General features: G+C 42.7%; 3 protein-coding genes across 9 annotated transcripts; 1 reads left to right on the top strand and 2 right to left on the bottom strand.

The window, feature by feature from the left end:
* Positions 1 to 705: 705 nt before the first annotated feature.
* atp23 (ATP23 metallopeptidase and ATP synthase assembly factor homolog) lies at positions 706 to 20,860 on the top strand. 2 transcript variants are annotated; one of them, XM_035401575.1, is made up of 6 exons: positions 706 to 1,483; positions 18,291 to 18,336; positions 18,501 to 18,582; positions 18,906 to 19,043; positions 19,468 to 19,551; positions 20,085 to 20,860. In XM_035401575.1, the coding sequence occupies exons 2-6, from the start codon at positions 18,320 to 18,322 to the stop codon at positions 20,286 to 20,288; spliced, it is 525 nt and encodes a 174-aa protein (XP_035257466.1). In that variant the 5' UTR covers positions 706 to 1,483; positions 18,291 to 18,319; the 3' UTR covers positions 20,289 to 20,860. The 2 variants fall into 2 exon arrangements, with proteins under 2 accessions (XP_035257466.1, XP_035257464.1); XM_035401573.1 differs by lacking the exon at positions 706 to 1,483 and adding an exon at positions 17,360 to 18,026.
* LOC118218842 (integumentary mucin A.1-like) lies at positions 849 to 9,510 on the bottom strand. 4 transcript variants are annotated; one of them, XM_035401570.1, is made up of 8 exons: positions 9,066 to 9,508; positions 6,310 to 6,513; positions 6,107 to 6,133; positions 3,851 to 4,426; positions 3,164 to 3,223; positions 2,645 to 2,714; positions 2,053 to 2,172; positions 849 to 1,863 (listed from the first exon to the last, which is right to left on the bottom strand). In XM_035401570.1, the coding sequence occupies exons 1-7, from the start codon at positions 9,190 to 9,192 to the stop codon at positions 2,070 to 2,072; spliced, it is 1,167 nt and encodes a 388-aa protein (XP_035257461.1). In that variant the 5' UTR covers positions 9,193 to 9,508; the 3' UTR covers positions 849 to 1,863; positions 2,053 to 2,069. The 4 variants fall into 4 exon arrangements, with proteins under 4 accessions (XP_035257461.1, XP_035257460.1, XP_035257463.1 ...); XM_035401569.1 differs by having other exon boundaries at positions 849 to 2,172; XM_035401572.1 differs by lacking the exon at positions 3,851 to 4,426 and having other exon boundaries at positions 849 to 2,172; positions 9,066 to 9,510.
* rpap3 (RNA polymerase II associated protein 3) lies at positions 9,998 to 17,656 on the bottom strand. 3 transcript variants are annotated; one of them, XM_035401566.1, is made up of 17 exons: positions 17,635 to 17,656; positions 16,436 to 16,598; positions 16,030 to 16,173; positions 15,513 to 15,623; positions 14,964 to 15,091; positions 14,676 to 14,797; positions 14,416 to 14,486; positions 14,074 to 14,232; positions 13,537 to 13,664; positions 13,090 to 13,211; positions 12,604 to 12,674; positions 12,391 to 12,495; positions 11,976 to 12,196; positions 11,616 to 11,805; positions 11,409 to 11,506; positions 11,129 to 11,229; positions 9,998 to 10,659 (listed from the first exon to the last, which is right to left on the bottom strand). In XM_035401566.1, the coding sequence occupies exons 2-17, from the start codon at positions 16,589 to 16,591 to the stop codon at positions 10,574 to 10,576; spliced, it is 2,013 nt and encodes a 670-aa protein (XP_035257457.1). In that variant the 5' UTR covers positions 16,592 to 16,598; positions 17,635 to 17,656; the 3' UTR covers positions 9,998 to 10,573. The 3 variants fall into 3 exon arrangements, with proteins under 3 accessions (XP_035257457.1, XP_035257459.1, XP_035257458.1); XM_035401568.1 differs by lacking the exon at positions 17,635 to 17,656 and adding an exon at positions 17,149 to 17,271; XM_035401567.1 differs by lacking the exon at positions 17,635 to 17,656 and adding an exon at positions 17,049 to 17,255.
* Positions 20,861 to 25,000: the final 4,140 nt, after the last annotated feature.

The following is a 25,000-nucleotide window of genomic DNA, read 5'->3' as shown; positions in this document are numbered from 1 at the left end:
ATGTCTCAGGCTTAGCTTAGCTCTCAGGTTTAGCTCACCTCTCACTGTTAGTTTATCTCTCAGGCTTCGCTCGCCTCTGTTAGCTCATGTCTCAGGCTTAGCTTAGCTCTCAGGTTTAGCTCACCTCTCACTGCTAGTTTATCTCTCAGGCTTCGCTCACCTCTGTTAGCTCATGTCTCAGGCTTAGCTTAGCTCTCAGGTTTAGCTCACCTCTCACTGTTAGTTTATCTCTCAGGCTTCGCTCACCTCTGTTAGCTCATGTCTCAGGCTTAGCTTAGCTCTCAGGTTTAGCTCACCTCTCACTGCTAGTTTATCTCTCAGGCTTCGCTCACCTCTGTTAGCTCATGTCTCAGGCTTAGCTTAGCTCTCAGGTTTAGCTTCACTCTCACCGCTAGCTCATTTCTCACGGTGAACTCATGTCAGACCAGGTCTGGTCTCCCGCGCCTCGAGCTGCTCAGCCTCGGCCAATCGGCCTTTCGGCCTCGGTCGCTCCGGCACGCTGCCCCAGCCACGCCCGTCTCCCGCCGGTCCCGCCGTGTCGCCCGCCGGTCCAGCTTGTCGAGCCGCCGCTCTGCTGCGTATAGAAACCATCGCCTACCGCACAGCATTCACACGATGGACGTTTTCCAGAGCAAAACAGGGGGGGAAAACGACTGGGAAAAACTGAAGAATATCACATCACTCAGTAAAACCCACAAACACCTTAATCTGTATCTTTATTATTCTGACTCTTTCTATACATTTCGTTATATGACATATATTAATATATTCATGGGTATAAAAGGATTTATTGGTTTAAGCGTGTACCGTATGCATATTTAATCTTCATTATAGTCCTTCTGCCACTGTGTTCCATGGTGGTCATTCAAAATTGCACCAAATTTTGCTGGTAAGAAGGAAAATGGAGAAAGCCAAATGCCCAGTCCATTTGTAGGGGGCTTCTCCAATATGTTATGGCAGTGTACCAATGGAGTGCATAATCATATTCATATATACATGCATGTATGCGTACACACACACACCCACACAACAAACGCACACCACACACAACAAACGCACAACACACACACACTCTAGTACATGTGCACAAAGCCCACATGCATGCACTGGCACGCGTTTAACGTTTAGGACATTTAACACGCGTTCTGGTGAATGCTCAGACACACTCATTTCGCAGCTCACTGTTCTCGCCCGCTGTGTGTTTACACTGGAGTTTGTGCAGGAAGTGACATCATACACGTCCACAGTTTGACAGTGTGTTAGCCGCTCGGTGGCCCTTGCGTGCCGGGTCGGTTAGCCTGGCCAAAGGAGTGCAGTTCACCAGGCGTCCATTTCGGGGCAGCAGCAGCAGCCGATCGGTGAGGGCGAGTTCAAGGTCCACGTGGCGATCGAAAGCGGAAAACGGCTCTGCGGAACGCCGCCCGTGAGATTCTGAGCGGCGTCTAGCGGCCCCGCGTCCCAGGAGCGCCCGTCACAGCCCGCGGTAAGTCCTCGTCCGCTGGCGGTAAGGGGTTGAGTGCGTTGAAACCTCCCTGTGGTATCTGGCCCGGCTTCCGAGCGCAGCCTGACCGTTGAACCTTTGCGCGTGTGAATGGAGACGGACTGCGGCGCTGTCGCCCCCGCGGCTTGGCCTTGGTCTTTAAAATGCTTTCGAACCCCTGGGCCGGTGCGGTTGTGCGGAGTCGTGGTCGTGGAGCTGCTCGGAGGTCGCCGGTCACCCCGCTGTGAAGGAGCCGAGTGTAAAATGGTGTCTCAGAGAGCGGAACTGGAGTGTGGAGACGGGTCCGTCCCAAATTCCGTGGGACGGCCAGCGTGGAGGCCGCTGTTTCCCTAGCTGGGGGGCAGCCGGTCAAGTTTTCCTGGCTGTGTGACATGAGTGTTATTATTCCCACATGAATAGTCTGGAGCGCAGCAACTGCAGAATTCCTCTGCTCCGCACTAAACTGACCTTTGTCCTCACATCGTGCAGTTTTCATTCACACTTTGTACAGACACACACACACACACACACACACACACACACACCTGTATATGTACATTACTTTTGCGTACGTATTTGGGACTAGTCTTCACTGGTCTTGTAGCGCAACAGGGATGTATCTCTGGTCTTGTGGTTCTATGGGTCCCATGGGAATCTGTTGTCTTTGTTCAGCCAGTGGTAATCTGAACCCTCTTGAGAAGTTGGCGGGGAGAGAGGAAGAAGGAGAGAACTTCAATGGGAAAGAGTACCATTTTATAACATTACATTACATTTATTTGGCAGACGCTGTTATCCAAAGCAAAGTACAAAAGTGCATTTCACGGTCATGGACAACTATAAAACACTGGTTCAGTAAGATGCAATACTTATTTTGTACAGCTGTTTCTAGCCAAAAACACAGTTTAGTTTAGGAAGATGGGTAGTGAGGGAGAGGTTCAAAGAGGGACAGGGAGTTCGTTCCACCACTGGGGAGCTATAATGAGGTCCAGATACACATACCCTATGAGCGCTGGGCCCATTTTAGCTGGCCTCTTGTCTCAGTTGAGGCTGTATCAAAATTACTTGGTCCTTAACAGGTACCTTCCTCTAGTAGCATTATGATTTTTTATTATTTTTAATTCGCTAACACCCCACTAGCCTGGAGAAACCGCAGGTGTTCCTTACCGGCGATTTCTCATCTGTCGGAGTGCCACCAGTATTAGTGCGATGAGGAGAAAGATCACTGCAATCACGCCTGGAGGAGCACATGGAAAACAACAGTGACTTTATAGGTAAATGCTACGCTGCGGCACGTTCACACTCACAGTCGATACGCACTGTCAGCGCGACAGACTCGTCTCACTTTGGTGATTCGGTGTCTAGGACAACCCGGTTTACACCCTCTTTAGACTGACACTTTCTCCCAGTGTCCAAAGGAGAGGTGAACCATGCTGAACGATAGCCCACTTTGGCTATAATTGGCTATGGCTCCCAGCTATAGGCAGTAATTCGCTGGACCACAAGGCACCCCACTACTCAAGCACCTTATCAGGGTGTTCTGTTATGAATTCCACAATAACTGTTCTTTAAAGAGCACTCATTTTTCAATCACACATGCAGTGCACTAAAAAAAAAAAAAAAAACAAGGCAATTGTGCCATGTCAGGACAAAGCAGTCGATTAGTTATCTGAACGCAGTGCTTACCAAGAGATACAGTGGTAGTCTTGTTCTGTGCGACTTGCCCAGGTCCTTGGTTATTGGGTTCTGCAAAAGTGAGATGCTGATTTCAGCTACTGGTCCACACAAGCTGACAGAGAAGCCAAGCACATCATTACACTGCAGAACCTGTCTATCCACAGACATTTACTGCAGCCTATGGACTCATGGATGTTATGGAACCTTATATATAGTTTTACCTGGTTTACATGTGCAGTGTCTCAGTATTTCATTTAAAACTAAAGGAGAGCAAGTTCATTTTTTCATTTTCTCTGAGATAATTGCATTTGTGCCACTTTATTTTTTTACCTAATCGATGAATGTAAACTAATTTAATTGTAAATGGTCTAACTGCCTTGCTTCATTTAAGCCATTTTTCAAGTCTCTGTGATGCTCACGTCTGGAGTTATAAAGCCTTAAATGGAACACCCCCTAAATGGACGAGGATTGGCCAGATTTGGCATGTGCACGAAGGGGTTAAATTTGAACAGCTTTATTTGCATGACAAACATCATATATTTTGTTGCCAAAGCATACAAATATAGCCAAACAATATATAACTGGACTTTATAATAATAATAATAATCTCAGTGCCTGTATGTAAGTCTGTCTGTTGCATATTGGCCCTAACAGCCTGGATCCTGTCCGTCTGCTAGCAGAAAACAGGTATTTTACCAGTTGTGTCCGGAGGTGAGTGCTGCACTTTGGTGGTGGTCTTCTGCGTGAAGGACGTTCGTTTTGGGGAACGGGGTGATGTTGTGGGGGTTAGTGTGTGGGAAGGGGATGTTCTTATGGGGGTTAGTGTGTGGGAAGGGGATGTTCTTGGGGTTAGTGTGTGGGAAGGGGATGTTCTTATGGGGGTTAGTGTGTGGGAAGGGGATGTTCTTATGGGGGTTAGTGTGTGGGAAGTGGATGTTCTTGTGGGGGTTAGTGTGTGGGAAGGGGATGTTCTTGGGGTTAGTGTGTGGGAAGTGGATGTTCTTGTGGGGGTTAGTGTGTGGGAAGGGGATGTTCTTGTGGGGGTTAGTGTGTGGGAAGGGGATGTTCCTGTGGGGGTTAGTTTGTGGGAAGGCGTTGTGGGGGTTAGTGTGGGTGCCGTGTTCTGTGGAGTTGACGCGATGGTGTTCGCTGTCACGACAGGGGTCGTCCGGGGTGTTGACTCCTCCGTGGTTACGGTCACTGCAGTTACTGACATCGTGGTCGTCGCTATGGTGCTTTTGGGTTCTAATGCGGTGGGCGTAGATTGCGGTGCTGATTCGAAATGAAACACAGGAATGGAGAGGAAAAAGAAAAAAAAACAATGACAATGGCAGATGACGGAAAGCCACAGTGCTACCATGGGGTTCCCCTGCACTATGGCAAAGCCAGCTGTTAAGGGCCTAAAGGTCATTGAATGAATGGCTTTACTTGTTTTAGATCTGCGGCCAAAGTAGTGTGTGTGTATGCACATGCATCCACTGTGTATGTGGTCACTATTGGAAATTGTGGCCAAGAAAAAAAAGCTCTAAAATGTACACACACACGCAGACACACACACACACATGCGTACACACACTCGCACAAACATACATTCACTTGCACACACACATGTACACAAACACACACACACACACAAGTTACAGCAACCTTGTGAAAATATTTGGTTGCAGCTGGACCCTGTAAGGGAAAAATAAAATATTACAGTTTACATATATTTACTCGCGTTTATATAACCTTAGGAAATAATTTAAATTGCTTTTCTGTCTAACTGAGAAGTATTGGGAGTGCATAGCCCCTCCCGCGCGCGTTTCTGTTTTCCAGAGAAACCTGTCTCTGTACTGTATCATTTGTTTTTGTGCCTCCGCGACGGCACTGCCGAGCTGCACTACGCGCAGTTTGAGACAGACAGGTTTTGGGAAAATTCCAGAACCCGCCTTTCACCTACTTTTTTACTTTTACAAAACGAAGGACTTTTCACCTGTTCGAAGAGCTCTCACACGGAGGCGTTGTTGCACTGTGTGGATTCTTCTATTCGGCCGAATATAGGTATCTGAACTGAATATTGAGTGCAATAAAGGGTTCAGTCTGTTGGACTCAATAATTACGTTAAATTACGGTAATTTCCACCACACCCCTCCCACAGGATGATTGATGGTTGGTGTGCCACAACCTGCCTGTGATGAAGTCTTGAACACACTGTTCGATGCTAGCCGTCGTTCAGCTCGTTAAGACCGACACAGTGGCAATGCATTACTGAATGTGCTGCCAAGTTGGCTACTGGCCTGATAAATGTGACCAGCCATGTTTCAGAGCATTCTGATGGATAGCTATTTGTCAGTGTTTGCTAGGAGTCAGTGAGTAGCCATCTTGGATAATGGTTTAGCTGGCTTTTGTCCATTTTAGCTAACCCAGCTGATGTTGGCTAAGATGGCTTGCTGTACGTCCAGTTAAAGAAGGGCAATGTCAGTAATTCTGTGTAGCTCCTGATCTTAAGAGTGCAAAGGGAAGAAACTGAATTGTCCTGGCAGCAGTAGAGATGGAAGCCCTTGTTTTTTAAGGACCTAACATGGGCAAATTCTTCCCCAGATTCTCTGCCCACACTACTGTCAACAACTACAAATATAAATATTCTTTTATTCACATTCTGTGTGCGTGCGTGCGCTCCAGTGAGAGACAAGGCTGCCCTTTGTCGCTTTAGCAGCACAAAGTTCTTGTGTCAAGCAAAACAAAGCATTTCTGCATTAACCCATTAATGGCCAGATTTTTCCCAGAGACTTCTTACATAAGCGTCTGTAGTCATCCAAACAAATATTCACAGATGGAATAAGAGTTGCCCGCAGGCTTAAATGGGTTGAAATGTGAGTGAGTGAATGAGTGAGAGAGAGAGAGGTGACTGGAGTCAAAAAGTAATGTGCCAGTGGCAAAGAGTGAGCTATAATATGTATCATTTACCTTCCAATGGCTTCAGCCTTGGATCACCTAGATGTGAGAAATGGAAAGAAATTAGTGTTGTTGAACACTGCGCCAGCGAGTTTCAGTGCATCTGCCTTACATGGTCACGTGCTTGCAAACGTTGACTCATCTTTGTGTGCTTGCTCATACTGTGCGTGTGTCTCCCCCTGTCGGTTTGCGGGCTTGAGGGAAAGCTGACTCACGTATGCACACGAGCGCGGTGGGCCTGCCTTCGTCATCCCACTTCAAGGCGTTCCCGCTCCTGCTGCATCTGATCTGCGCGGACGTTCCGGCTTTCCGGACGAAGCCCTCGGCACAGGCGTAGCGGTGCTTCTCATCCTCCTGATAAATCTGCGTTTGGTTGAAGGGCTTGGTGTGGTTTTTATGCGGTGGGGCGGGGCAGGATTCTGCAATAACGGAAAAGGACGCAACGTGTCAGACTCGACCTCGACCCACCTGCTGTCTCGTTATAGACTGTCTTCATATTTGCAGTATATAGTTGTACACTCTCACAAAAATAAAAATTAGGAACTCAAAAATAGCGTTATTATTATTATTATTATTATTATTGCTGTTGTTATTATTATATTTAAAGGGTAAAACCCTAGGCAAACATGTTTGTATGCATACTTTATAATGAAACATTTTATTCCATGCCGGTATTTCAACATTTCTGAAATAGTATTTGAACACTATTTTCCCACTCGATGTCTTGATTGACATCTACATGACATACTATGACATGAATAGGGCGGGGGCACCGTGGAATGTAGAAAGCATGTTTGAAATGTTACTGGGCAGCACCAAGATGTTTTCTGACAGTTTTTTTTTTTTTTTTTTCTGTCAAATGATATTATTTCAGAAATGTTGAAATAACAGCATGGATTAAAATGTTTCCACAAATTCGTCCATTTACTTTTTAATACAATGAAACATTTAGGCCCAGCGTTTTTTAAACCGGATAAAAATGGCAGCCTGTTCATAAACTCTCATATTCAACCTAAACAGTCATACGTTTAAGACATTTAAGGAGAAAAATAGGCCATGAAACTGCTGAATCTTGATTCATATTTGATCTGCAACCCCTAGTTTGATCCAGCTTTCACGAGTCATGTGCAATTATGCTGTACAAATTCATTTGTATAATAGAATATTTGTATAATAGAATACTTACAGTGCAAATGAGATGCACACCTTGGCTCCGTCCAGTAGGAGGCTGAGCCAGGCTGAAATTACTCTAATTATTCAAAAACACTTTTCTCCAAAGCTACTCTGCACAGCACCAGCCAATCACAGCTATTCCAGCCACTTCCTGTATTTTTTCATTAATATAATTTATAATGTAATTTTCTGTGACTAGTCAGTTTCAATTTGGTCTCATCATAATGCTTGTGCAACGACAAACAGTATGAGTGACACTTGTATAAAACCACTTTTTAGCCAATAGCTGCATAACAGGGTAATACTGGGGTGGTCCTGGATGACCAGCTGGACTTCAAGGGTCACATCACAGCAACGCCACGGTCCTGCTGGTTTCTTCTGTGTAACATCAGGAGGATTTGACCATCCCTGACCACACTCCACCCAGCTACTCGTCCAGACCATGGTACAGTAATCTCCAGTCTAGATTACTGCAACACCTTTCTTGGGTTACCCCAAATCTAGTATCACTCATGTCTCACTTGTGTCTTCTACCACTTTCATGTTGCACTTGTATCTTCATCTTGTTGTAGCTCTTTATCATCTCTTGTTAATCGTGCATCACTTCTAGTTTATGACTTGCCATATGCTTACTGGGTGAACTGGACTTGATGTTCTTGAGTATGGATCACTGAAACTTAAAGAGAATTGTACCTTATCTCAGTGGGTCCCAACCTCGTTCCTGGAGTACTCCTGTGTGTGCTGGTTTTCGTTCCAAACCACAAATGCAATTCCAGAATTATAACAAGTTATACATTTTTCTTAATTAGGTGCTCTTTGTGTTTAGAGGGATTATTTACCTAAGCATTCCATGAAGAACTAGAAAGGTTACAATTCCTGAAGGAATTGTGTGGGCTTGCTCCAAATTCCGACTGGCACTGTCCTCAAGCCTAAATGCATTTCAATGAGGGCGCACAGCTCAGAAGAAGCACGAAAACATCCAGATCCACGGTGCAACGTAGCGTTACATATACAGCCGGGGATCAGCAAGTAGCGATTATGTTCCTGGGATTAGTCATATCCTAAACGTGTCATGAGTAAAACTTGGCTAACTACATAGCTAGCTTGGGCATGTCCTCACCTCTTTATGTCAGAAATAGGTAAGCATTCCATGAAGAATAAAATTCCCATGTTCACAATGTGACATGATGTGGCTTAAGTGGGTTAATAATCCCTATAAACATGAAAAGCACCTAATTAAGAAAAATTAACAACTTGTTAAAATTCTGGTATTGCAATTGTGGTTGGAACGAAAACCAGCATACACAGGGGTACTCCAGGACTGAGGTTGGGAACCACTGTCTTATCTGACCTCTAACTTTCTAACATCTAACATCTAACTTATGCTGTTCAGCAAGGTGTTCCATTAACTAACACAAATATCTTAGTTTCGGTTTCAAATAAAATATAGGCTAATATCACAATAAAATAAAAACGCACCAGTGACAAATTTTGTGAGCTACTCGGCTACTCTTACCTAAATGCGACATTTTAAACGGACCATGTTTAACTGGAGGCAATACGCGCTTCATCAGTCAAAATTGCATTAAGCCTCAATTCGGGGGAACTTTACCCGGTTTTAATGTTTGGTTTTCAAAGTTACGTTTTCGGAGTAACAGACTTAAACACGGAAGACTGAAAGTGTGATTCCTGGAAACTTTTTTTCAATTATTTGCGTGAAATAGCTCCGTGAATTTCCCATGTTCTTAAAATAGCCTACGGTAGTCTATTGGACAAAACATAGAAAGTATGAACTTACCGCTGTCACACAAAATCCCATAGTGACGAATCTTTGCGAGAGATAGCAGCATGAAAAATAAACGGGTAACATTACCGGACATAATACGGTTATATCTCCCACAGAATCTCATAAATGCAGGTCCCATGCATGCACGAGGGATCAGAACGTGCAGTTCTGCCGACTCTGCAGTGAGGAAAACATTTGTATTTTTTCTTCTTTCACTTTCACTTTTTTGCCGTCGAGTACGAGAGGTTTGAAAATTATATGGGGTTGATTAATGTTACAGCTGCAGCGGTCGAATTGTTGTAGCCTAGGCTATTTATAAGAATCTAAAGAGCTTTTCACACTGCACTTAAATCTGGGCTAAATGCATTCTAGAACCCTGGCTTAAGATACGTTCCGACTTTAATTTATGGTTATCTGATCCGCCATAGGTTAAAGTCGGAACGTATTCCAGGGATATATTCCCACACCATTTTCACCACATGCAGTACCATATATTTCCAATGGAGGGTAGAAGGATGAAACTGATTTTGGAATAAATCTCATGCATTTTGAAATAAGATTGTAACGAGAAAGAAAACAAAAAACAATAAATTAACAGAAAATGTGTATATGGTGCCCTCTACAGATTTAGTTTTTATCGTTTCACCCCTTTTCACAAGCAGAGACACGGTTTAAGTCGGGATGCAAAGTACAAGCTGAAATTGGGTATTAATGGAAATCTACAACCAATTAATTCTAATGACCTAATTAATTAATAAGCTCATAAGTGTGCATGATTACTGGAAGTGATCGCTGGTCTTAAAATAGTTTTTCTGCCATCAATTAAGATGTAATGCTTAAGCACTAGTTACTCATGACAAATGTTTCTGGGAAAATAGAGTGAAGAAAAATAAAATTAAACTAATAAAAACACCATTTATCAGAAACAAGAAGCTACCAGGCAATATTGGCAAAAGTTTTATGCGTATTTCGATTTCCAGACAATAGCATTCCTGCAGACTTGACAAATGAGGGTTTGCAGAACTCCGCGGTCACATAATTGAATCATCATTCAGACGACGAGATGATGTCTTTTCCATTCAGGACAGAGCTCTATATAACAAGAACTTCTCTGCAACGAGACGTAACTTAAACTCCGAAGACAGAATCTTGCACAGGCCTGAGAGCTGCGGAGGGCTGCTGCTTTCGAAACGGTAACCGTACGACCCCTTACAGAAACGAGGCAGCACTGACCACGACAAAGTCACAACGTTTTTCCGCTCCCAGTTCAGCAGTTCTCAATGGAGGAGTTCAGGGAAACCAGGTATTCCTCATCTTGAGGATTCAACCACAGCGCACTAGGCTGTCGGCACCGTGTCCCAGCAACGAAACATTTTATTTCTTCCCCCCCCCCCCCCCTTTAGTTTAAGCAGCTAACGTGTTGAAGTTCCCAGCTGCCCCTGTCTGCAGGTTCAGTGTGCTCTCCCAGAAAGGCCAGTGGGGGGCGGGGGGGTCGTTGGGGTTCATCACAAACACGAGGGTCACACTTCGTACTTCTTCTGCAGAGCTTTGACGGATTCGTCCTCCAAGCCAGCGTGACGGAGACAATCGAACAATTCGTGTAAAACTGAAATTTGAAGAAAAGGGAAAAGGCAGTCATCGAGAGCTACGTTTGTTTTCCTTTACGACAAGAGGGACAGCACTATATCCCAGGGGTACCTGTCCCTGGTCCTGAAGAGCAGGACCTCGGAGTTTTTGGGCCTCACAGTTTTTGTTTTAATTTAAATAAGCAATCAGTTTAGACCCAAGAACTCAGGTGAGGTGACTTAACTCTAGATCAGTTACTGCTTTAATCGATCAATTACACTTTAAATAATGTGTAAATTTAAGACCTTTGGCTTTCCAGGACCAGGGAAAGGGACCCCATATATATTTCAATCCAGCGGTGCAGCTTCTGCCTTTAATTATTTAATGAGCTCCAATCGTGTGTTTGATAAGACAGTTTATAGTTATGATCTGCGGCTGTGGAAATGGCAGTTGGACAGGAGAGCTTTAATGCCGCATACACTGTTCCCTCTTTAATCAGTGTACCGTACCTTTCTTTTCAGCAGCGGACATGAACATGACAGCCATGTCAAATCTCCTCACAGTCGCCAGGTTTCTCAGAACCTCCAGCATGAGAGACGGGGCTTCGTACCTTGTGGATTAAAAGGCAAGGTGTTGGGTGGTTAGGGCGTTAACTCAAACAAACTGTCACTTGTATCTCTTAATCTCTTTAGAGACCCACTTTTAACCGATATTAAGGTGTGGCAGAACGTCTCTGCGTTATCAAGTTTTGGCAGTTACTCTAAGGTAATGTGGCTGTGCTATACATACTTGATGTAGAAGCTTTTAAATATCCACAGGATCTGATTGAGAATGTCTGGTTCCAGAGAGTTCTGGAAGACCTTTGGGTACTTGTCCGGTTCGATTTGCTGGAATGGAAGAATGTGAGAGTCAGATTTGGCCAGTAATGAAGGAGCACTGTGATGTACGCCAAACGAGGAAACATTTTAAATCCCTCCATTAGTAGCCACAGTGCACCTTTAAGTACTTGTACATCATCTCAGGGTGATTTTTCAGCTTCCTCATGTCTGCCTCCAACTGGAAGCTGTTCATTGGGAGGGCGGGAATGCTGACTGGTTCAGACACGGAGGGGGGCGGGGCTTGTCGACTGGCGAGGTCTTCCTTGCGCTTCGTTTGTTCAGCTTTCTCATTTCTGCTCTCAGGTTTCCTGGGTTACGGGATGGAATAAACACAAACTTCTGTTATTTATCCATTCTGAGGGAGGCACCTAACTCAAGGCACTGCGTGACTCTGTCCTGACGAGCCTGTGGAGTGCTGCGGTCTAAGCCTGGCACCCAAAGTGAATGGAAACACTGTCACAGGCAGTGTGGCTCTTACTCGTCCGGGCGTTGTGTGGGGGAGTCGGAGATCTCTTCTATTTTTAGGATCTTCGCGCAGGGGGAGCCAATCGGGGGCGACGCCCCTTTTCCGTCGTCTCCCTCGCCGTCGATGGGCGGAGCCATCCCCTCGTTGGTAGAACAGGAAGGGGCCCCACGGGGTTTCTCAGGAACGGGGGGCTCCCCTCCGACTTCTTCAATCTCAATTCTTCTTAAAGGCTTCTGCAGCACACGCATAGAGAGAGGCGCTTACAGACTGCCACGGAAGCAACGTTCAAGACTCATCACCTCAGTGTTAGCTTTCTCTTCCGAAATGTAAAAACAGGACACAGTTCATATTCAGTAAATAGATTTTAAAAAACGGACTAAAGAGCTGGAGCATGTTAATTTACGGCTTAAATTACGGTCCAACGTACAGTTGACCTGAGAGGCGGGGGCTTATGGACAGGTTGCACAGTTCTTCTCTGAGTCTGCTGGTCCAGTGCTGATTGTTCAGACGTCAAACCACCGGCAGCAGCGTCCTCAAACAGAAATGAGAAGAAACTAAGATCTGTCCTAAATGACAGGTGCAGGCTTTATTTTTGTTGTTGTTGTTGTTGTTGGGCGTTACAATGCATTATAATACATACGGCTGAGACTTTCTTGAGTTCGTCCATTGCTTGCTTGTTTCCAGGCTCAAGTTTCAAAACTTGCTCAAAATCTGGAAGTGTAACGGAAATCAATCAGCGCGGTTACTGGTGCAAAAATGCAAACATCTACTTCCACATACAAATGATCATTCATAAGTACCGGTTATCACGTCCACAATCATATCAACAAGCATAACAATACTCTAGAATGTAGTCCATGTAGACACATGTAGTAGGGGCAACTAATGTGATTTCTTTTTGTTTATTCAGGAAATACTGAGACCCTAAATGTCTTTACCAGAGACAGAGGACATTTGCACTCCGTTAGCAGGAGAAAATGTTCCAGTAGCAAAGCCAAGTACTAGTGGAAACATTTGAGGTCCTAATTAATCATGGAAAAAATAAGAGAGCCTAAGTAAATGAAAAGGGCAGAATATCTTGGCTGAAACTTGATGGGACACGGGTTTTGGGATCACGATTCTTTACCCTCCCTGGCCTCCCTCGGTTTCCCCAGAGCTGCTCTGGCACTCCCCCTCCTGGCGAAAGCCTTGGCGTAGGTGGCATCCAGGGCTATGGCCCTGCTGCAGTCCTCCTCCGCCTCAGCGTACCTGCGCAAAACCCAGTCAACCAATCAGGAGATCTCTCACAAAACCCAGCCAACCAATCAGTGGAGACCTCAGTACACTGTGAGGCTCGGGTTCAGAGTTTAGTCTGCCAGAACAATCTGAACCTCAGCCTCACATTAGAATCCTTTGCTGCTTAACTGCAGTGCTCAGTCATGGCTTTGCCTCGTGTGGCAGGCGTGCTGTAAACACGGTGACAGCAGTGCAGTTAAAAGCAACGAACGGGCCCACCGAGCGAAAGAGCGGCCCCCCTGCCTGATCTCACCCCCCGCAGTAAGCCCTTCCCAATCGCTAAAGAAGCTGTGCTTACCTCTGGAGCTTCAGGTAAGCCATGGCCCTGTTTGCAGGCAGGAGGGCGTTCGTGGCGTCTGCCTCCATGCCCCTGGTGTAGCTCTCTGCGGCAGCCTCGTACTTCCCCTCTTTGAAGTAGGCGTTGCCCTGAAACACAACCCCAGCTTGGGATGACCAACGGGCGTGCACCAACAAACTGATGCCTGTTTGTACAGGAGGTATACCACAGTCTACCAGGAGAACTGTGAACAAACTGCAGCACTCAGCTGACATTAAACTTCCACTTCAGCTCACCTGAAACGGTTTGTGAGAAAAGCCCAGGGGATGCCTGGCGTGGTATCCAGACAGTTTATGAATCGGTCTTCTTCTGGTTGCCGATTTTGCATTTCGTACATAAAATCCAGCTTTATCAAATTTCTGCAAGAGCTCATTCAGAACACGGCCTTAACCAGGATAAGTGCTAACACAGAGAATTCTATGTGCGCGTAAGTGTGGTCGTGGCTGACGAGAATTATATTTTTTGGCGTGAGTGTACGGGGTCATGAAAAGCACGTACGAGGTCTTTCTGCACGACCGCCTGCTGTCTGACTTGCTGCTCTCTGACTTTCCCCTCTTGGTTGTCTCTGACTTTCCCCTCTTGGTTGTCAACTGCTTCCGGAAGCTTCTTTTCAGCAATTTCCTTTCTGTCTGTTTTTGCTCCCTGCTGGGACAGAGCCTGTCGAGAGGAATACAGGGCGACGTGTGATCTTAAAAAGACACACATAATGTCCTTCCATGTCATAATAAAAGCCATACGAACGTGCCAAAGTCTTGGCTTAGCAAACCAAGAATGAGAGAATGAGAGAAACATCAATTTAACTTGTAAATAATGCTACAGGGACCAGCCTTCAGTACTCACCTCTTTTATTTTCCTCACTTCGTTCTTAGCCTCCAGGTTTTCAGGGTCCAGCTTCAGGACCATCTCATAATCTGATTACGTGAGACGAAGCAGACGTGACATTTTAATAAGATAAAAAGTCACTCTGGATAAGAGCGTCTGCTAAATATCCGTAATGCCCAGGGGTCTGGGCTCCAGCCAAACCTTTAGAAGCACTGTTTTATGTGACTGTTTCATGAGGCTGATAGTAACCATGGCAATCTACCCCTGCTCAGACTCACCGTCTAGAGCGGACTCCAAATTGCAGAGGGCGAAGCGAGCAGCCCCTCGTCTGGCGTAAGCTTTGGCGTAGTTTCTGTCCAGAATGATGGCCAGGTTGCAGTCGGACTCCGCGACAGCGTACCTAGCAAGACCACAAAAAGCCTGTGCTGGTTAAAACAGCCAGAGGAAAGGTGACAGAAGTACTGGTGTCTAAAGCCATTGCACGGATATGGCCTCAGCTCTGGACCTGGACAGCCAAGGCCACAGCCGCTTCTGTTCTGTTTAAAGGACAGAGACGCAGTACGTACTTTTTGAGTCTGAAGAAACACGTTGCTCGATTCGTTGGCAAGACCGGGTTATAGGGATCAGCATCCATGCCCCTGGTGTAACATTCTACTGCATCGTCGTATTTGCCTTCCTTAAAGAACCGATTGCCCTGGAAAAAGTGAAAAAAACAAGAATAAAGTAAATAAAAATATACTAAGGACTACCGGCACACAAATGTTTAAAGGAATGGAAACAAATTAATCGATTAATCAAGATCAAACACCATAAAGGATATATTCCCAAGTACCTATTCAGTCATCAAAGTTATAGCATTCATTTTGGAAACTAAAAGAGGAGAAACTCAATACTTTGTTTTACTTTACATATTTAATGCATAATATAAAAAAGATCCTTCCAATTTTCACAATATTGCAGGTAAAATCTTTTTTCCCCCGTAAATTTTTAACTGATTCATCCCTCACCCCCCCCCCCCCCATCCCCCACACACATGGACACATTTTTGTCATTTGGGGCACATGAAGGTTTACGATGACCAGTTAAGAGAGTCTTTACTTGTGAGTAAAACATACTTTCTCTTTCTCTGAAAGTGCACGGTCTCGATCGATAGGCACTCCGGTCTCCTCGGTGTCAGACTCAGAATCTGGGCTTTCGTCCTTGTCCATGGATTCCAGTGCCTTATCCTGCAGTACCAGTGTAAAAGTCATAGACAGTTTAACACGTGGAACGTGACTAAAATGTCAGTAAGCCTTGTGTCATATGCAGTAAAGCGGCAAAGAAGTTGAATGTAAAAAATAGAAACAAAAGATTATTACATTGATTTGGGTACTGTTCCAGCAAAGGAAACGTGTATCGTCACTGGGTTTAAACACAAATGGTAGCAGGAAAGGACAAGTTCTCAGAGCGACCCCACAAATAAAATTATGAACAAAAAAATAAAATGACTTTAGGACATTTCCAGAGGTTTGTCCAATAAACTGGAAACATACTCTGAGCAGCATTTCCCTCAATGTCTATATTTTAATGGAGGAGATGTGTCTTACATCTTCATATAATAATTATGGATTGGGGGGGGGAAGAATGATTTACCGCATCAAATTTGTCCCAGGACTGGTAGTCATACGACTTTATTCTAGACTGCTTCAGTTGGTTCTTTGCGTTCTTGGTCAACACTTTACTCTTTTCTTTCTTCTTCTGTCGAAAATCCTTATTTCGAATGGGTGGTAAATTTTGCTGGAAGATAAAAAGATCATATCAGTCATTAATGAGACATTTGAATTCTAAACCAGGAAAGGTTAAAAAAACAAAAAAAAACCACGTGTATTTACAGTAGGCCTGTGTATTTGCACTGCAGCTAAATATGTAATCACTACCACTGTAAATTACATACGACGAATTATTATGAAAGTAAGGAGTAATAAAATATGAATAAACCGGTTATTATCCCGTTATATAAAGGTCGGAAATTAAGTAAATGTTGCAGTTTTTTGTTTACTTGCTGCGGTTCGCCAGCGCCTCCTCCTCTTAACTGTTCGTCTTTCTTCTTGATGTCTGTCTCCCAGCTGTCAAGTTCTTTCATAAAATCGTGGAGCTCCTCCGCATTTTGCCGCATTTGTAACTGCAGTTCGATGGCTTTATTTCCTCCGGACATTGTATGGCTGGGTATAAAGGATAAAATGTGTGAATGAGGATTTTAATGTGTATGGAGAGAGCTATGATCAGCTTTGTGAAGTCTGAAATCAGCTGAATGGAAAGATCCTAAATTGGAAAAAGCAATGTTAAATGTGCCAAAACAGAAAATGTGAGGAGACGCATGGCTCATTATATACATCATGAGTGAAATGAGCTGCTACTATTCTAGCAACTAGCTAGTTTACTAACGTTGTTTCCTAATTTGACAGTTGTCGGCTGATATGCCAGGTTATCTACTTTTAGCGAACCAGCCCGTCAGACACAGCTAACGTAGCTCACTTAGACTAAACTATTAAACATTTCTAGAAAATAAATCGAGCGTTACCTATTAGTTTACCAACTGGATAAACTGGCAGAAAGCACACACGTTTGCTAATCTAGCTAATGTTAGCTACGAAGTATTACGTTAACATTACCCAACAAGCAGAATCTGGATTTAATATTTCTTGTACGTGGTACCAATCCACTCCCGTCACATACAGAGATCAATAATTGTACGATCAATTGTAAAAGTACCTATTAAGATACAGAAACTAGAAACTTCCAGTACGTTGTCCTGTTTCGTTTGTGCACCGCGCCATGACAGAAACATATCCCAGCAACCAGAGCAGGCTTCTGAGTCTGCGCAAATCGTAGACATATTTAAAGGAACCACAATACATATATATTTAAGAAAATAATAATAATAATAATAATAATAATAATAATCCGTGATTATAAGCAGTTAACTAGCTAGCACCTAGCTATCAGTAATACCAACGATCCTTGTTTGATAGCTAAGATTAGACTAGGCTTGAGCAGACTTAATGTCTCCATATTCATAAAACACACCGTAGCCTAAAACATTATATGTTTGTAACCTGTATGTGCAGCTTGTTTTTCAACATGTACATGCTACTAGGTCTCTGATCGCAGCCTAGATAATTAATGTAAAATAAAAAGTCTAATTAATTTAAAGAATTCTATTCCGGATGTAAGGGGTTATCCGGAACGTTTTACGACCTTAGTGTGCGACGAAGAGAATGACCTCTGGATGGTATCATTTGCTAGCTCGCCAACTTAGCTCCTGCAATTAAAGTCTCGTTGTTGCTCTCCGTTTTGGCTAGCAAGGCAGTTTGTGATTTGATAGCAAGCGAGCTAGCGTGCTATCTCGTTAGCGAAGTTCAGGAGTTGAAGGGAGTTGAAAGGAGCTGCTAACCAGGCAGATAGACTAGTGCTTAACATTAGCTGTTTTTTCTGTGAAATGGACCAGAGCAAGCAGCAAGAAGAAGACTTTGGCTACAACCTGTTCCCGGACAGGCATACGAGGAAATTCAAAAAAGGATCAGTCTCTGAAAGCTTATTTACTTTCAATCATAAATGTCAAGTCATGTTGCACTTTGCACTGGAAACAAGTGAGTTCATTTTGGAGTAATCTGACATGCAGAAACCTAGCTAGCTAACGTTAGGGTCGAAAAATATACCTAGCAAGCTAACTAGCTGCTGTGCTCTGAAAATAATGTAGCCACTTCAATAACGTTGGCACCTTTGCTACCTAGCCAACAAGCTGCATTCAGTCTACATAAGATGCCATCATAACTATAGACATCAGTGCTGTGGCCAGCAGCTGTCAAAGTAAGGTTACTAAACTAAAATAATGAAGCAACTTTGTTTTCCAGGTCCTTATGCAAAACTCCTTCTTGGTGCAATGAAACAGTCAGGATGGTATGTATTATTGTTACAACGATATCGATATCGAGAGGTATAAAAATCTGGATAGTGTTAGGGCTATATAGACTGATTCACTGACTTCTTTATTATTAATGTAATAGCTGAAGTATCTTAGGTTGCACACTTTGTTGACATTTTTTAACGTCTCATTTCTTCAGCACTGTTTATAAAGATCGTCATTTTTCGTGTGAAGACTGTGATGGAATTGTCAGTGGTGGTTTCGATGCAACATCATCCCAGGTAAAACACTATCCTAGGCTGCTAGAGATTATTTGCTCTGGGGTCATTTAAGGTTACCATACGACATACGTTTTCCAACAACATGGTGGCTATATTTAAAATGCTTTTGTTGATTGCATTTATACAGATTATTATAATTGCAATGATTTTTGTAATCATTGCATTGATTATTGCAATGCAATTAAAAGGCTTGTAAGTTCAGCCTACTGGTAATTCAAGTAGCACTAGATGATATGGGATCTCTTGTGGTAAATATAGGATAATGCATAAAATTTCACATTGTGCAGTTTTTCTAAGAAACTAACATTTTTTCCCAATCACAGATTGTGTTGTGCCAGAATAACATTCACCAGCAGTCCCACATGAACAGGGTAGTCACCCATGAACTTATCCACGCCTTTGACCACTGCAGAGCACATGTTGACTGGTTTAATAATTTCAAGCACTTGGCCTGTTCAGAGGTAAGGTGTCCAAAACCATATAACACAAACTTAATTATTTGGATGTTGTCTGTCATAGGAAACTTTGATCATGTGTTCTTTGAGTTTGTCCCAAAGCATATTGTTACATGTTCTGGATAGGCCTCTTGTACTGACTCGTTACTGATGTTATGGATGCAGACGTTTTCTTTTTTATTATAACTGCATTAATCCTTCGCCTTTCTTCGTTTTGTTAAACAGTCTGTATTTATGACATTAATGACTAAAACAGAATGGCTTTTCCCCCCAGGAGTGTAGTGCTGGTCCAATCATTCAGTTCTGTTCTGCCAGTTCAGTGTCTGTTTATGCTGGTGAAAACCGGTTCCTGCGGCCATCTTGAGCATTTTCTTGTTTTATAAAGTTGATACAATATCCAGCGTGTAACATGATCTTTGCCGTGTTTAAGATTCGAGCCGCCAACCTCAGTGGAGACTGTTCCTTCGGCAACGAAGCGGCCAGGTTTAACTTCGGCCTCAAGCAGCATCACCAGGTAGAGCCTAACTGTCATTTCACTGTGTGTTTCCTTCCTTTAGCCTGCAAATAAGGGTGTAATGATAAATCAGTGCCTGAGAATCTGGCGTTTTGCCTGATTCTGACACAAACGTTCTCTAATTGAAACACTCTTTTGAGGCCTTATAAGATCATTTGGATCATTAATTTACAAGTAAGCAGGGATGGGAGTGTACAGATTTTTCCTGAATAATCGGCTAATGTTGATTATCGCAGCTTACTTATCTCAACCAGAGGCAGGCTACTTCGGTATGTCATAAGCGTACATTACCTGCATAGAGAGCTTTTGCATTTTTGACAGCTGATGGCAGGAGTGAATGTTCAGCAATGAAGGATATTACTAGTGGCCTCGGAGACATTCAGTGTCACAAGTTCAGTACTTCCTGTTAAATCTGAAAGTCGCCCTGATCGAAAGGTTTGAAATTATTTGACCTTGAAAGTCTGTGCGATGTCCTTGAGATTTGTGCCGGGCCTGCTGAGGGAGCGCTGCTGATATGTTTCTCGGTCCGGCAGGCCTGCGTGAGGGACCGGGCCTTGCGCTCCATCCTGGCCGTGCGGAAGGTCACCCAAGAGGAGGCGGAGAAGGTGGTGGACGAGGTTTTCGACAGCTGCTTCAACGACCACGCCCCCTTCGGCAGAATCCCGCACAGCAAAAAGGACGCGAACTTCGCGTACAGGGAATTCCAGAACCGGGACCGGTACTTTGCCAACCTATGAGGGAGAAATTTTATATGCACACGCGCGCGTTTCAAAGGTGCTATCTGCAACAAACATTTCAGAACTCATTGTGGTGTGGAGGACCTCCACCACAACATCCATCCACACTTCTACGTGCTAAATGTGTCTAAAACGAACATTCTCAGGGGAGGGGAAAACAGTACATTATCATGTGATACACCTGCTGAAGAGAATTTGTCATTTTTATTTGCAAACAGTTTAAATGTAATAAAACTGAGAAGAAATACATTTTAATGGCATAATTATTGTAAGAAGGGCCACGTTTTTCAGTTAACTTATCTTGGATTTTGTATCGCGTTTGTCTCACTGCATGAAATTTCATAAAGCCCTGTCTTGAAGAATCATTGGCTACTTGATTGAAATTAGGTCCTGTAATTCAGGAAAATTACATTTTCAAGGGAGCACAGTAACTCTGGAATGTTTGAGTCCGTGGACTCATGCCCATATATTAATAAGGACTAAATGTTCCATGTAAATATACTTGATTATACCAAAATGGTGTGGTTTACGGTGGGATAGATTTTTTTGAATAAATGTTCTGTATGATCTTATATCCCGAAGCCAAATCAATATGCATATGATTCAGGTAGGTATGTGTCTGTGTGAATATGAATCATTCACTCCCTGTGGAATAATGTATCTGCATTGGGTGTGTACAGTATGTTTTGTGTTTTGACTCCTTGTTGACCTGGTTCTAAGCACAGTTAGTCTCTTTGAGATGCCTATTCTCTACAGTTAAACAAGATTCAGTTGTTCTATCCAAAATATGTGAATGTAGTTTGATCTGTGCCATTAGGTCAGCAAATGACATCTTTTTACAAGGATTGGCTAACCTTGGGATCAGGGTTTGGGTAATCTCATTGGAGCAGCAACGGTCCAGAACATTCTGTGGGGTTTGGGATGAGTGTTTAACCCTCAAAGGAAAGTATTCTTGGATTACGTCCGTCAAGACTAGCATTCCCGTAATCTCCCTGTCCTTTATTCGTCTTGCTAGCCTGGTATGGCCTCATCTTCTGGTCCTTTCCGCCAGTGAAAGACAAACCTGGGTGAATTTGCAGCTCTCTGGATATCTTTTTTCATTGTTGACCGTAACATTACATCGCGTCGATCAACATTGCGGTCCAATTTTACCAAGTCGTGTATGACGTTGGCTAATCCTAGAACATGTAGGTGAATTCCGTGGATTTTCAGAGATCCGCAAAACAATGGAAGATTTACATACTTTTCATATTAAATACCATATGGCAGAATGATCAACATTGTTTTTATTCAATCACAATAATATTGGTAAACATGAATTCCAGGCTCTCTTGAACACATTCAAAGATTCATTAAGGCCAATAACTAATCCTATTATGCAATTAAAGGTTTGGATAATTGAAAATGGAGATGCACCTGACTATGAACATTCGGAAAATCATTTCACATTACTTACTGTAGTTCAGTACTATTTAAATCATTTTAAATGAACACCTTTGGCTTTTGTTTTTTTTTTGGAAACTTCCTGAACTGCAGCATAATGTAGACAAAACCAGTGCACTACCATTATGTTGTAGTTGTATGTTGCCATAAATTGCTATATTTGACCTATTTAAAGGTCAAATATAGGTGTACAAACACAACCTTTGCAATTTTGCTGAAATAAATCACATTCACCATTAGTATTAAATAATTTAATAGGATAATAATGCAGCGTAATATATACAGTACCAGTCAAAAGTTTGGAGACACCTGCTTAAACCAGTTTTTTCATTATTAAAAATGCTTTAAACTGTGTAAATAGTCTATAAACACTTAATATATATATATATATATATATATCTCTCTCTCTCCAATTGTAAGCTAATTGGGGGGAGTTATGACTATTCGAGCTGCCTTGGTAAATAGTTTTTGCACAGCTGGAAGAGGAGACTAGTTGATTGCTGCCGATGGCGTTGGCACGTGACACTCGAGTCTACCAAGTGTTGTACACTGGCTAATACGTTTCTCGCAAATAATTGATATATATTTATATATATAACCAGGTGTGTATAAATAATTTTGCTCGAACTGTATGCCGGAAAAGATAGATATACCGACTAATGGAAAATTCTTCTGAGACTGCCGAGAAAAATAGCTTAAAGGCGTCGCATAGGAGTTTCCACCAGTTCGCGTTTTACGCGCGTTGTTCGCTGGCTCTCTTGTTGGTTTTAACTAGCATTTATTTTCACATGCTAGCAGAAAATAGCAACATAAGGGTCTACAGAATGTTTGTGATTGTTAACTAACACTCGTGTATAGCGCTGTTAAAAATGCTTTACTTTATACTGAATTATTTAATAATATTGTTTCGAAAATGCCGTCAGGTAGGCCCTGTGTTGTACCAGCAGCGCGAGCTCCGGCCGCATATTTAAAAGGCCTCTTTAATTTAAAAGTTAACGTTCGTGAAGTGAGAAAATTGGTAACGCAGTGTAACCTATTTTTATACGGTCTATGAGTGTAACGCTTCCCCCATGTGCAGCGAATGATACTTTCCCTATGTTTTGCAACATAGCAAGTAAAACATCCCGTTTTGTTGAAAAGCAAATGGCCTACTTGAGGTTAAATAAATAAAAGTTATTTCAAAAGTAGACTGACGCCAGTGCTTGGTGGACGGGCTGTGGACCGTTAAATCTCGCGGGCCTTGTCCGATGGGGGTTGGCACCGCTATGCCTGACATGCCTCAAAAAGATATAATTAAAGAACTTGTGATAGTACCACATACCTCTTGACTTCTGTTATATTAGGTAATATCAGTACAGTTATGACGAGCTTAGTTACCTTACACCTAATAATATATTTGTTTTATTTTTCAGACTTTGTCTTATTGGAATGTATTTAATGAAAATATCAACCATGGTCAATCAAGAAGTCCTTCAGAAGGTCTGGAGAAGCCAGTACTCCATGTAGGAAAGGAATCGATTTATGCTGTGGGGAAAAAACCCCAACAAATTGTAAGTCATTATGCAGTCAAATTTGCATTCACAGAAATTATACCAATAATGATTTATTTTATTTTTTTTAATAAAAGTGTAATTGTTTCCTGTCTAATGTAAACAAATGACTATACATCGTGAAAACAGGTATACAGGAAGGTACTGTCTTTTTTATTTTTTTATTTAGTGTTTAAAGTAATTGTTGATATACATCTAGATATTAAATCTGTCATCGTTGTTGATTGCTAGCCAGCACACAGAAACTGTAACCTTAATGATAAAGCGCTGTTGTAAGCTGGCTGACTAGATATATGAAAACAGATGTCACGTTAGTTTATGCTGTGGAACTATCAAAATACAGCTTTAAAACGAGAGTGAACAACTTTGCACAAGTAAACTATCTAATAATTAAAATGAGTAATCAATCACAGATAACTGGGTATGCAGGTGCAGTTTGCCTTGTAGTTATTGAGTGAGTCTATTTTCTGGCAATTTTAGTACTTGTTTGGGGTCTTGATTAGCCTGACTTTAAGTCTCCATTGCTTGAAAAGTGATCTGGGCAAAACGTTTGGTAAAATTAAACCAAAATTGTGGAGGAAGAACAAATGAGTGTTATTTGGAACTAGCAACCCTCACTTATTGTTATTAACCTGATGATGATTGACTCCCAAGAGTTTCATTAGCTTAGGACACAAAAAACTTTTAATCATTTGTAATTTTGAGTTGCCCTGGAGACAGGTTCCTTAACATTGTTTTCTTCATAATTCAATAGGTCTAGTGCAGAATGTATGAATTTGTGTTTTTATTTTCACACGATGGTTTCATTGAAATATGTTACTTCTGTGTTCAACAACTTTATTGCACTTTATAGCGTAATTATCTAATCACAAAGCGTAATATTGTTGAATAATCCTAAAAAAACTATTTGCTGGTCTATTATCAAGGGATACACACAAACATCAGTAGTTAATTCACTTACGTATATTAATAGTGTGTAGGTCAAACGAAACACTAGCTGAATTAACTGAACATCAGTACCTTACCGTAGTTACATAAAGACAATAGTGAATTTACTAAAGTAGGCTTTAAACCGTTGAGGAGGAGGAGTGGCAATTTTACTGTTATAATTGCAAAGTTGCATTGCTGTGGGCTGGTGTGTAGTTCTATAATCAAGTGTTGGATGCCCTATACCTGTGTTTCCCCTGGTTAATTCTCTGCTCACCCTCAGGACAGAATGGCCTGTTATGTAGCACATTGTCCACTGGGTGGCAGTGTGGTTTAGCAGTATGAACGCGCAGCTTGTTACAGTGTTGCAGTCCTCAGTGGGAAATGTGTCTACCATTCCCCGCAGCAAAACCGAATTGCTGATTTTTAACTGTCCAGCTGTATCTGTGGGTGAAATTTTATTGGTGATTTTAAAATTATATGAGACTATAAGAACACAAGTCGGCTACAGACGACTCTAGAGCCCCTAAAAACTTGTTGGTTGTACAAGCATAGTTAGGGGTACGTTCTCAGGTCATCATTGACAATGTAAATTCAGCATTAGTGCATGTTTTTTTTGGGAAATTTAACGCGACAGCCTGCAGTTCTGCTGCTGGGGAATCGTGCATAAGGGCGACCCTGGATAATAAGCTGAATTTCTGGCATGTGCTGGGTGCTCATTATAAATGAATTATAATTTCAGAATTTTCCCATCGTTGCCGTGGTTTCTGTTTTCTGTATGATTTCTTGGCA

This window comes from Anguilla anguilla, chromosome 19, assembly GCF_013347855.1.
Source record: "Anguilla anguilla isolate fAngAng1 chromosome 19, fAngAng1.pri, whole genome shotgun sequence".
In the NCBI taxonomy this organism is placed as follows: Eukaryota; Metazoa; Chordata; class Actinopteri; order Anguilliformes; family Anguillidae; genus Anguilla; species Anguilla anguilla.
The sequence above is the reverse complement of the archived record's forward strand: the minus strand, read 5'-3'. Positions and strand labels throughout refer to the sequence as shown.

What these genes read in the sequence shown, in the direction of transcription:
- LOC118218842 (XM_035401569.1), bottom strand. Translation starts at nt 9,192, where the DNA reads ATGGGACCTGCATTTATGAGATTCTGTGGGAGATATAACCGTATTATG. An exon ending in CACCGCGCTCGTGTGCATAC is followed by an intron (nt 6,134 to 6,309) that starts GTGAGTCAGCTT and finishes TCTCACATCTAG; the next exon opens with GTGATCCAAGGCTGAAGCCA. An exon ending in AAGGCTGAAGCCATTGGAAG is followed by an intron (nt 4,427 to 6,106) that starts GTAAATGATACA and finishes ATTTCGAATCAG; the next exon opens with CACCGCAATCTACGCCCACC.
- atp23 (XM_035401573.1), top strand. Translation starts at nt 17,876, where the DNA reads ATGGACCAGAGCAAGCAGCAAGAAGAAGACTTTGGCTACAACCTGTTC. An exon ending in GCAATGAAACAGTCAGGATG is followed by an intron (nt 18,337 to 18,500) that starts GTATGTATTATT and finishes TCATTTCTTCAG; the next exon opens with CACTGTTTATAAAGATCGTC. An exon ending in GCCTCAAGCAGCATCACCAG is followed by an intron (nt 19,552 to 20,084) that starts GTAGAGCCTAAC and finishes TCGGTCCGGCAG; the next exon opens with GCCTGCGTGAGGGACCGGGC.
- rpap3 (XM_035401566.1), bottom strand. Translation starts at nt 16,591, where the DNA reads ATGTCCGGAGGAAATAAAGCCATCGAACTGCAGTTACAAATGCGGCAA. An exon ending in GCGCTGGCGAACCGCAGCAA is followed by an intron (nt 16,174 to 16,435) that starts GTAAACAAAAAA and finishes TTTATCTTCCAG; the next exon opens with CAAAATTTACCACCCATTCG. An exon ending in CCCACACAACGCCCGGACGA is followed by an intron (nt 11,806 to 11,975) that starts GTAAGAGCCACA and finishes CCCGTAACCCAG; the next exon opens with GAAACCTGAGAGCAGAAATG.